Source organism: Molothrus aeneus, chromosome 4 (genome assembly GCF_037042795.1).
Source record: "Molothrus aeneus isolate 106 chromosome 4, BPBGC_Maene_1.0, whole genome shotgun sequence".
Classification (NCBI taxonomy): Eukaryota; Metazoa; Chordata; class Aves; order Passeriformes; family Icteridae; genus Molothrus; species Molothrus aeneus.
Genome location: NC_089649.1, coordinates 62,738,208 through 62,750,759, shown reverse-complemented (window position 1 = coordinate 62,750,759; position 12,552 = coordinate 62,738,208). Strand labels below are relative to the sequence as shown.

Genomic DNA, 12,552 nt, shown 5'->3' with positions numbered 1-12,552 from the left:
AAAGCAGTGAGGGGACCAGGCCAATCCTGCTGATTGCTGCACTATGCTAAACACATGTGTCTGCAGGAAGGACTCCTTTGTAGACTGTCTTACATTTAATAGGGATTGGTAGTTTTTTAAACAATTAAATTAGCAGAGTTTGAATAGCACTGTAACAAGTGTAAGAGCAGAGGCAGTTGCTCATCTACACATTCAAACCACGTGCAGAGTTGAGTGACAGGCACAAACCATTGCCTTCCCTGTCAGCCTCTTCCCCTCATTCCTGACCCTTTCTTTTGTGTTACAGAATTCCTGGAAATAAGTAGCTTTGCATAGTAAAGCAGCCTATCATTATTTCCCGTTTGTGGCAGAAGTAGAAGATAATAACTTAATTATTGACTTGTGCACTCAGCAGATTTCAGGCTTGGGTAGGACCTGGGACTCAAGGAGCCCAGGACTGTGTAGCTTTTTAGGTTTGCACAGAAGCAGACCAGGCTTAGAAATGGATACAGACTACTGTCTGTTAGCAGAGGGCTCACTTCACATACATTGATACCTTGGTATCTCCAAGTTTTTGAGGACAGCACTGGGAATACTGAAAGCATGCACTAACTAAGGTTATATTTCATCCTTTCTTGAGATCCATTTCACACTTGCTGGATGGTATGATTCAATGCTTGGGATCTCTAAGAGGCAAGTGCTCTTTCCAATCTGAATTGGTTTCCAGCTGATATTCTGTTTTCATCCTGCACATCCAATGTCACTTGTGAAAGGGCTGGATTTCGCCTACAGAAATGGTAGCAGTGCTAAAATCCATGTATTATCCAAGAGTGATATATCTGGGAAAATCTCCTAAGAAAAAAAATCCATGTTCTAATACACCAGTTTTATTCTGATTATTTGTGTGGGCTGAAGCCTCACCTTGCTGTTGCTGCTACAAAGCAGAGCAAGTTTCTGGTGTGATGGCTGTGTCCAAGGGTACAGGTGGTGTCTGTGAAAGGAGACCTGGAGCTTCTGTGCTTCATATCAGCTGTCAAGCCTGAAAACAGTCTTACTGTGTCTGGTATCAACAAAACATCTCTCTCACTCATGATGTTTCTGATTTCCTGGTCCAGTTTGGAGCAATAAGGTCAACTAAGTTTGCATGAGATAGATTTATTTAAGAGCTGTCTCACAATTTGACTTGAAGCAGCTCCTCTTTGTGAAACAGTTTGTTGTGAACTTTGAATGATCCATCAGAGATGTGATGGAAGGGGCATTATTGTTTGTCTATGAGTCATTCTTCCAAGCAAAGTCTCCTACACTGAGTGTTCCTATCAGGAGAAGTGAACTCAAGTCAATGATATTAGCTCCTGGGGTCAAATTAAGGGAGGCCACAATGAAACCTTGGCTAATGTTCAAGGGCCACAGGAGGGTGGGGGTTTAATGGGTGGTAGTGTTTTCCTAACTTCACTCCCATTGTGAGTATTTTTTAGATTACACTGTTGTGCAAGAAATTTATTTTAAGGATTATAAAAATATTTTCCTGTAAAAATGCATATTTTTCTAAACCCTAGAAGTATCTAGAGATTAGGATGGCTCAACTGGTAATAAATGCATTCAAATAGTCATTCTTTCCTCAAAAGTATGTGTAACTAAGCATAGAAACACACAGCATGTTTTTGTTTGCTTGTCTTAACTCAGCAGTGAGACAGAAGTACCCAGTTCCTTGTGCTCTTCCAAGGAGATGTCTATGCCAACAGTGAACTAATACATGCAGCACCAAGAACTGGTTATAATGAGCAGCCTGCTGACTTTTAAATACCTTACTGGCACTTTGGTTTTTGAATAAATAGTCTGGATCTCACTTTTGTATAAGCTGATTAGAAATGCAAGGAATTCACAGTAGATAAGGATTTGGCCAAGGAATATTTTAGGAGTTTCTCTCTACCACAGTGCTGTTTATTGTAATGTTAGATGAACAGAGCAGCATTCCCATGAGCTATTCTAACAGGAAATGGTGAAGAACAAGTTTATTCACGTAACATTGCAAGTTATATGAACGACCAAGCAGTAACACTGGGTGGATTATCCATCCTGGGTGGAGAAGAGGAATTGCACCCTCCCCATGTCTGCAGATGAACTTGAGGGAACTGCAGCTGATGCTTAGGTGAGCAGAGCCTCTGTTCAGAGGGACCTGGCCAGGCTGCAGGAGTGATTGACAGACACTTCATGGAATTCAGTGGAGATAAATCCACATCCTTGCACTTGTGACCAAGTAACACAGTTCATCAGGACAAGATGGGGGGGAACAGCTCTGAGGAAAAGTACCTGATGATGCTGATGGAGAACAAGCTGAAAATGAATCAGCAGCTTGCCTTTGTAGTAGAAGGTGTTACAGGGCAGATCATACCCTTCCCAGAGAGTGGCACTGGAAAGCCAAGAGGCAACAGTCACAATCTGCAGGAAAGGAAATTACAATTGGATATAAGGGGAATGTTCCTCACTGTAAGAGCAGTGCAGTGAGTAGGTTGCCCAAGAGGCTGTGGAATCTTTACCCCTGAAGGCATGCAGAGCACAGCTGGAGAAGACCTTGAGGAACATGGTCTGTTTTGTCTTTATAGTCTTCATGGTCTTTAAAGTTGACCCTGCTTTGGAGACCTCTCTAAGTCTCTAATTTGCCTAGACTGGTATATTCTGTGAAGATATAGTATAATTACAAAACAGGATTATTTGGTGAGTTTGTTGCAAAAGCATTTGAAAAAAATAGACAATTTGGTCTATCTCAGAACTTTTTCCCTTTTTATTTTTTTTAATGCAACAGTTAAAATATAAGTGTTCTAAACCAAACTTCCCCATTTTGGACAACTTAAGTCCTGAGTTTTCAGGTCTAAGACATCCCCTTTGGATGGTACACATTGGCACATTCCTTATCTGATGCTTCTCAAAGGAAATTGAGAATATTTACACTTCATATACACTTTCATACACAACATATACACTTTCAAATATTTTGCAACCTCTTTTAAGTACTTGAATACCTTTATCATTTGAGCCTTGTGCTCCTAAAAGCATGCATTTGATACTTTTCTCTTAGCTTGGATATTGTTTGCCTGTTCTTCAGTCACAACAGTGTGGTTCAGTGCACACATTGCACATTGATATTGGTAGTTCATGCCCAACTGCGTGGATTTATTTTTTTTTCCCTCTGCAGTTGTTTTTATCACAGAGTATAAGATTTCTTTTGTGGTCACAGGCTGGTAGTTTTGAAAGCCAAAATAGTTAGGATCTTCCATTTGGAAACCATGTTTTAGTGTTTTCATTGATTTCCTTATCTTAATGTAGCTTAGGTTTTTTTAGCTGTTTCTTTTGAATGCCAAGGCTTAAAAGCATTATCCATTCGTGCCTATCAAATGCTGTAGAAAGTAAATTATTACACTTTTTGTTTGAGCCTGTTCATTCTTTGTTTAACTGAGACAATTGTAAGGAAAAAGTACCCTGGAATGTCAAGTAGCAAAGTTTCATTTGCCACCTTGTTCTCCTGTAAACAGAAATGAGAGGTTTAAACATGGGTGTGGTCTTACTTGAACAGAGCACTCACTTTAAATCAAATATGCTTTTCCTCCTGGAACTGCTTGTCTGGATTTGCTTTAGGGATAACATTTTTTCCACTACTTTTCATTCAACAATAACCCTGGGTTCCAGCCATTTGGGCTTCAACAATTTTAGGACTTGTTTCCAGTAACTGAGGCTGAATGTTTAAGAGCCCAAGCTCCTGGATGTCATTCATACAAGTAGCATTGTGTGTCTCACCTCCTCTGGAGCTGAGATGGGGAAAATGAGAGCAAGACTGGACTGCTGTGTGTTTTAGAGTTTGCAGTTTGGGGCTGGGTTTGAGGTTACAGGCTGACTTCACAATAAAGCTGATAACCTGGGGTGAAAAAGTGTGGGTCACTGACTTCAGCAGAACTATTTCACACTGTTAAACTTGAAAAATACATGGGTGGTGTTTCTCATTCTAGGCATGTGCTTGTGTTGTGATCAGTGATGCATGTTTATATCAGATTTCAAAGCCTTTTACAAAAGGAGCCATTATAAGATGAAAATATGCATTAGAATTGATGGGATATAATGTGGAAAGCAATTTCTGCATGAATGGAAACACTGTAGGAGTGAACAGAGATTAGATGTGGAACACTTACATTACAGGTGCATTGAAGTCCAAACTAAGGGAAGCTGGAAAATCTGCTTTAAGAATAAGATATTTTATGCCTAAAACAAATTATTTTTTTTAAATTCATCTTCTTTATATTTTCAGAACTTACTATAGATGCCATGTTTTTTTTATTTATGAATTATTTTCTTAATTATACAGAATTTTTTAGCAGCCATCAGCTGGAGGCAATGACTTATGTCAATGTCAGTAATGAAAAAGCTCATTTGAATGACAGGATGGTGGCACAGATTATCATCAGAGGTATTCTGTGTATGCTATTTAGATAATATGTTCATATACCTGAGAGAAATACATTGTCCCAGCTTTCTGTACCTTTAGGGATGACTCAGCTGGGCAAAATCCTGGCTGTGCAGTGCTCCTACAGAAGATTTTCTGTGTGCTTTGTGATGCTTCCCAGGAGGTTAGATTGGCAGCACCCTGCAGTGGTAGTGCTGAGTGGAAAGCAGCCTCTCTAGGAGACTTCATGGTACCCTGAAGTACTGAATGAGATGAAGCCCCAGACCCAGGAGCCTTGTAGAGGTGCTTGGGGTGATATGGGCATGGGGAAGGGGCTCAGACTCCTTTCCTCACTGCTCATATTTCACTGCTTTCCCTGGAAACCCCTCTGGGCACCCACATTGCTGCTTGGAGGGGGATCTGCAGCTCCTGCAAGGCTTGCCTGCACAAGGGCTCTGTTTGTGCTGCCAAATTGCCCTTGTCTGGGGTAACTGCAGGTGCCTGCTGCCTTATCCTCTGATCAGCAGAGCTGCCCTAGTCATCCTTTGATACCTTTTAAAGTTCATTAGGTGCAATTCATGCCATTTCTTAACTTTCCCTCCCCAATCACATAATTACTTAATAGTTTCAAATATTTATTGAGCATGAAGCTTAATTAGGCTGTAGATGAGCATAACATTCAATACTCCCTTGGGAATGTGGCACATGGCTAATTACAGCATTGTAATTAGCCATGCAGCAGGCTTAGAAGAAACCTCTGAAAAGCCTGCTGAGCACCAGCAGTGAAACAGAAAGAGGGGTGAAGAGTGCAAACCTTGTGAAAGCAAAACGAGGATTTAAAAGTCAATATAAAAAAAATTCCAGCAAATTTTGATTGGCCATCTGAGAGTTTTATTTGGGCTAACCTTGAGAAGCATGAGAGAAGAGAGTGGAAGGGCAGTGAAGAAGAGAAAAACTGGAGAGGGGAAGAAGCTATTATTTTCTAAGTGTTGAAATACTTCTACAGTCCTGAGTCTTACTATAGGAAAAGTTTGTGCACCAACTTGAAGAGCTGAGGCTTGGTTATTTACATGAATGCTCACTTACCTGTGAATAAACCTTTCTCAATAAATCCCTGTTTATTTTGAGTATTTCTCATACTGAAATCTCTGGAGAAGATCCTGTACCTTTTATTTTTGGATTATGTGAATCAGAAGTTGGAAGTGTTGCAAGGATTTTGAATAAAAACGAATTGAAGTAGACAGCTACTAAAATTCACTCTGTTAAACAGAGTGCACAGTAGTGCCTCAGAGAGACTGGCTGAAAGAGTCACCACAGATTCAAGCAAAGGCAGTGTGGTGCTCAGCTGTCATTTCCCATGAATACAGCAAAACAAAGAGCAAAAGAGAAACAAATCTGAGGTTTTAAATTCCTCTAGGAATTAGGACCTTGATTTTTCTGGTCTTCCAACTCATCACCTGCTGCCATCCACTGAGTTCTTTCATTGGCTCAATTTTTTTTTTACTTCATGAGGAAGTAGGATATCCTCTGAGCTTCCTACATCAGCAGGTTTGCACATGAGGACTCCCATCCAATTACTGACACAGAACAGGGATGCCTGTGAAGCACCCCTTGGTCACCAGGTACTGCAGGATGGCTGCAGGTGAGCTGTAATTTTATCTTCCTGTGACTTATTCATGCTAATGCCACATTCCTAAGTGCTGGGGTCATTTTCTTCACAGTGGCAGGTGTGGGGCTGTGTTGTGGATTTGTGCTGAAGACAGGGTTGATAATATGGAGATGTTTTTGTTATTGCTGAGCAGAGCTTACACAGAGCCAAGGTCTCTGCTTGTCACACCCCACTCTGGCAGGGGAGTTGGAGGTCAGTGGGAGGCTGGGAGGAGACACAGCCAGGACAGGTGACCCAAACTGACCAAAGGAATAATGCAGACCATGTGACACCATGCTCAGTATATAAGTGGGGAGTGGAAGGAAGGGGGAACATTTGGAGTTTTTGTCTTCCTAAGTAGCTGCTATGCATGATGGGCCCTGCTCTCTTGGAGATGGCTGAGCACCTGCCTGCCCATGGGAAGCAGTGAATTAATTCCTTGTTTTGCTTTGCTTGTGTGTGTGGCTTTTTCTTTCCCTATTAAACTGTCTTTATCTCAACACATGAGTTTTCCAGCTTTCACCCTTCCAATTCTTTCCTTGATCCCACTATTGGGGGAGTGAGTGAATGGCTGTGTGGGTTGCCAGCTGCAGTGAAACCATGACACTATGTATTGGTTTTAAGCATCTCTGAATTTCATTAAGAGCTAAATTATTCTTGGGGAAAAGAAATCTCATTGAATTAAATAAAAATGATTTCTATTTAGAATTATTACTGGCTTTTTAGCAGACCACAGAAATAGAGACAAGCCTCATTGATTTATAGTGAAAAGTACCACTTCTTTCTGAGATAACACTGTGGAGCAAGCATTTGAATGTGCAATTAATTACTTTTGTTCTGAGAGAGTAAAAAATGAGGTCATGTCTGTACTGCTCATTTTCATGTTTGTGTTTCACAGAGAATGAGGATTTTCTGTTCTAGTGGTTGCAATGCAGCACAGAGGTTTAGCTCAGCCCTTGCTTAGTTCTGTGTATCCTAATAAAGGGCTCAGATTAATACAATGTTATCAAAACAACATGATGCCATAGTCCTTTCTATTGTAGCAATATCACCCTTAACTATATCACAAAAGCTGATACTCTGATGCTGTGAGTATAGCAGTCATCATCATAGTGAAGAATCATCTTTAAATTGCTTACTTTATCTTTTAGCAAGGTTTTCAGGTAGCATCATGTTAACATCATTATGTAGCTTCCAAAATGACCTCACTGACATAGAGTGAGTTCAGAGTGTGGGCAGAACAGGTCCTTGGTAAGTCCTCTCTTCTCTCCTCAGTGTCTGCAACGTGCCCAGCCTTGCTGTTGATGCAGAGCAGAGAAGGAGATTGAGTTAAGCTGCCTGAGTATGGCCAAACTGTCACAAAGGGAATTAGGAATCACTTACTAGCACACTGTAAAACACCCAGACTTCCTATGTAAACAAGGCCAACTGTAGTAAAAAAAAAAAGGAATTAGTGTTGCTTTTAGTAGTAAGTTTGGCCATTCCTTCCTTTAATAGCCCAGTGATGCATTATTAACATAGCTGGATATTTTAAGCTGATCCATTACTTAAAAAAGAAAAAGGAAATTATGTTCTTGGCCTTGTAAAGCATAGCTTCACCCATGTTCTCTCATACCTCAAAATGGGTATCTTTCATATTCCCTGCTCATAATTTTCAATTTCCCTTCTTTTGTTTCCCTAATGAGAGAAAATAACGCTTCAGTTAAGGCAAATTAATATTCCAATAGTTGAGAAGAAAGATTAATCAGCCCAGGATTTCTTACTGGTGCATTTTTTCTGCCTTTAGGTTTGAGAAGAGCTCTAGGTTTTAAAGCTTTGAGGAAAGCTGTTAGGAAAGTCCCAACAATAGTGCAGGCAAAATTTAGCATCACATATACATAGAAAAGTGTGACCATAAACTTCTGACACTGGTGTATTCCCCTGGTGTTTAGACCCTTTAAATATTTGTAGATATTACCATATTTTACCTTAGTCATCATTTGGCTGAGCTTAGACATACTTAGGCCTTTTAGTGTTTCCTCGTAAATCAAACTGCAACCCATGATTACTTTTGTTGCTTTTATCTGAAGCTTTGCCAGTTTGATGACATCTTTCTGGGACCAAGGTTTTATTCCAAATTTGAAGACAGAACTTAAGTCATTGCTGCTTCTAGGGTCAGTCCCAAATCTAGAGCCCGTGGTGCTAAAGAAGGGTATGGTGAAAGCTTCTAAGATGCAGGGACAGCAGCAGGGAATATGTTACACTGGGGATAGACTGGCATTCTCAGAGAGGGTTCAGATTAAAGGGAAAATGTTCCCTTCTACCAGAATTATTTTTGCATGTGAAAAAAGCCTTGATGGAATAACAAACTGCTAATGTGGAAGTCAGTTTGTTAGTCCTTGAGTTGAGGGTATATGGGGAAGAAAATTAAAAGCAAAGAAACTCTCTACTTGAATGGATGTGGAAATAAGTGAGTTTATGCTTTCCCCATCTCAGTCACTTTGTTCCTGGGCTGGAAGCTGTCACCTGCTTTTGGACCAGGCAGCACCAAATGAGACCTTCTGTGAGGAGGAAAAAAATGGTGCTGTTATAAAACAAAACTGAGGTATAAGAAATAGAAAATGAGTGTATGCAGAGAATGAAGGTGGTGTCATCTGCACACAGGCAGAGGAGCACAGTGCACAGCCAATTAATTCTTGGATAGCTGCATATGGATGGGAAGCTCACTAAGCCTGAGGGCAAAGCAAAAGGATAAATGGCAAAGTACAACATTGAAGAGGGAATTGCACAGCTTGTGGTGAGATGGGTGGCAGCTTCATTAGGAGGGGAAGATGTAGCAAATGTTTGTCACTCTGGAGGAAAGAGGTGATTTTGGGCTTCTTGAGTTTCCCTCCACTGACCTCCAGTACTGGAACAGATCTGAGACCACAGCAGTTTCTCATAATACATGGTGTAAATTACCTCAGGAAAAGAAAAATGGTGAAAACATAGTCCTTTTAAAGTTTTATGTGATTTTCTATGGTTTTGGAAGACTGGCAAGGTAGCTTTACCTGAAAGGGTATATAGGCTTTCTCATTTCTGAGTTAGAACTACAGTTTGCCACTGCTTTCTCCTGAGTGAGGAGATGTCTTAAGTCTTATCCACAACCTAGAAAGTAAAATAAAATAAAATATTTCACATCCAGACTTCTTTTTCAGCCTACAGACATGTTCCTTGCTGTGGGAAGTTGCTAAAGTTAAACTTACTTGCATTTGTCCACTGGATTACCAGAAAAATATTCTAAAAAAACCAATGCAGAGAGAAGTTACTTTTGCTTTCTGAGCCCAATATAATTAAATTCTGTCAGTGAGAGATTGTTTCTAGAATACATTGTCAGATGTTGCTCATTTCCATGTGAAAAAATATCTCCAATGCAAAATATACATGTTTATTCCATGCTATGAGCAGTGCTTATGGTGGGTTGCTGTCATTTGTCAAATGAAAAGTGAAGGCTCAGTTCCAAGATCTTAGTCACTGTTGTTCTGAATATGTGGAATCTCAAGGGAAAAAAACAAGTCCTGTTTTAAAAAACCAAGTCTGTCCTTTCTTAAGAAACAAGAACCCATGATAACCACTCAAAGTAATTATATATAATGACTTTTTACAAACAATTTCTTTCGTTTTCTTGAGTAAATTACATTACAAAGATGAAATCTTTGGTAATAAATGGAAAGTGATATTTTGCTTCTAAATTCATTCACATATTTACCTTTTCTTGTTTTCAGTGTGGATGCTAATAATTGCTAGGGAATTGTTATCCTACCTCCTTCCAATTCTTTATGTTGGATTTCTTTCCCATCTCTTTTTTTTTTTTTTTTAATATTAAAGCATCAAAACATCAAATAGGAGCATATTTCCTGACATTTAAAAACCCCCTACTTTATCCAGCCTGAACGTCTGACTAGAGTCTCTCCCCGTGGATAAGCACATTTTGGATTTCAGAATTTAGCAGTATGCTCTCTCCTTTGTTACAAGGTTGCTATTAGTGGACCAGTGTGGTGTCCAGTGCTCTCATTAAAGATCAAGGCAAAACAAATCCAACTCCAAAATTACATTGTTATCAATCTCTTTAAAGTCCTGGAATGACTTGAATTTGTCTCAGTGTGCTCTGTCATCAGGCACCCTGGATAAACATACTTTCTCCCAAAAAACATAGCTTCTGTTCAGTTAGAACTATATTAAAAAGATCACTTTTTTTCAAAAGTCACTACTGCCATCAATAATTTCATTTCCCAGCTACTCTGAGCTCATTTGGTTTCAATGCAGTCTTTTCCAGAAACAATTTTGGAATTTAAATGCAAACCCTAATGCATTATTTTGTGGTGTGTTTTAAAACTTAGGGCAGAAATATTCCTGTGCACAGACAAGCTTAATGATATCTTTTGTATTTTCATTTTCAAGAGGCATTTGTCCCCTGAAGAGTTCCAGGAAGTCTTCAAAATGAGTATTGAGGAATTTGATCGTCTGGCACTTTGGAAGCGGAATGACCTGAAGAAAAAGGCCCTGCTTTTCTAAACCCTCCCGGATAAAATATGTGCTTAATCAAAACAAAAATAGTCTTGCCAGAACTATCACATGCACTTGCTGTTGAACCATTGTCCAGCTTCATTGTGTTAGTATGTGTCGGGGAAACAAGACAGATTAGATGGTAATGTGTTGGGATACAGAGAATTTGCTAATCTTGCATTTCCAGCTGGTTTTGTCAGTAACTCCTGGTCCTACCCAGTTTACAATGTGCAAAAAAATCTAGCTTTAAATTTATTGTTGCTTGCATTTGTTGCTTGATGCAAATGGAAATTCTGAAGGGAAGAGAAAAAAGTGTAGCTGTACACAGGAAATGCATCCAACATTTTATTCCATTCAGTTTTATAATGCAATTTTTACAAAACCAAGTAAGTAATTATTATAGAAATTTGCCAGCAGGGGATCAGATGCTATTAAAAATAAGGTAAAAGCCAAAGAAAAGCATATCCGCAAGCAATTACTGCAATTGTTTATCTGTGGTACTTTTTAAGAATGAAAGCAGAAATATGGAAGCACCTTAATTCTACTTCTTATATTTAAACACAGTGTACTCTTTAAAAGATCATATTTGTCTAGAAGGTAACTAGCTATCTTTAATTACAACACCAGAGTTTTTATTTTATTAAGAATATATTGTGACATAAAACGGTTATAATTACTAAAATGTATACAGACCTACTAAGATTTAGTTCCATTCATCAGGAAAACTGAAGCCTTATACAAAACTGGTTGAAGAGTGTATTGTGCCAGTTGACTGTGTTTTCCTGTTAGCCTGGGGTGTTTGAAGAATGGTTTTTTTACATTTCATGCTGATAAAATACCATGTAATCTTAATTATTATGTAGATAGATATATCTATCTATAAAAGAATTATTTTCATTAATATATGTCCTAAGTGAAGGCATTCTTACTTTCTCAACTTTCCATCTTTATACAGTAAGCCACGAGAACTGTGATGGCATTTGGTAATGGAAATGGAACAGTTCAGCATAAAATGTAACAAAAAAAGCTTGGTGTGCTCTATCAGTAATACAGACAATTAGAATCAAATCCATAAAACCCTCATGCATTACTATTTGCATGTTTCTGTACAAGTCAATTTGAGAAAAAAAACAAACTATGTGATACTGGTGCAGTACCTTGAAACTATCTTAAATAACAAGCAAAGCTAACAAAATCTAAGCATTTGATATAAGTGTTAGACCTTAATATCTCTTCCAGCTGAAAGACTGTATTAAATTTAATAGTTTCATTTGGTCAGAGGTATGGTTGCTGACAAAGAATGTTTTAAAGTGAGTTGCTAGTTTTTTGTGATACTAAATGAGCATTACAAAAAGTACATTTTTCAGCCATGTGTCAGTATTCTGCATTTTTACTGCCTTGGATGTTTGTACTCACCTCCTAGTTCACTATGTCTTTTCGCATTTCCTTAAGGTAACTGGTTAATATATGCACTACAACACACTATTTCAACTGACCCAGCATTGGAAAAATCATAGCATTGAACATGCCTTCTTCCAACTAACTTTCAAAGTCCATGCTGTTGGAAATAAATATTTTCTCATTACCTAAATGTTTTGTCTGATGATACAAATGTTTAAAAAAATTCATTAAAACAAAGACATAACGGAATGACTTTGCTAATGTGTGTATAATTTTTTAGATTATATTGCTGCTCTGGATAGGGTCTTCCCCTTATATTAATGCAAATAATATCTAATTTGCATTGTTTGCTCACTGAGGAGAGCATTGAGGGTACCTCTGAATGTCAAGTTACTGTAAAGTTGGTCTTGATTTAAACAATCAAGCAGCTGTCACAGCTCAGCAAGCAGAAGTTGCTTCACTGGTGATGTACAGAACCACCATCCTGTGTAGGGAATCATTAGCCAGTTTCAATTGAGAGCTCCCAGTCACATCCAGACCACATCCATAATGCTCTTCAACCTAGAGT

At 38.8% G+C, this 12,552-nt stretch overlaps 1 protein-coding gene across 8 annotated transcripts in view; it reads left to right on the top strand.

The window, feature by feature from the left end:
• ABLIM2 (actin binding LIM protein family member 2) overlaps positions 1-12,233 on the top strand; it is a 131,262-nt gene extending 119,029 nt beyond the window's left edge. For all 8 annotated transcript variants that reach the window (XM_066548672.1, XM_066548670.1, XM_066548666.1 and 5 more), the window contains one exon: positions 10,479-12,233. In XM_066548672.1, coding sequence (XP_066404769.1) covers positions 10,479-10,592 — 114 coding nt within the window. In that variant the 3' untranslated portion in view covers positions 10,593-12,233. The remainder of the gene's footprint in view (positions 1-10,478) is intronic.
• Positions 12,234-12,552: the final 319 nt, after the last annotated feature.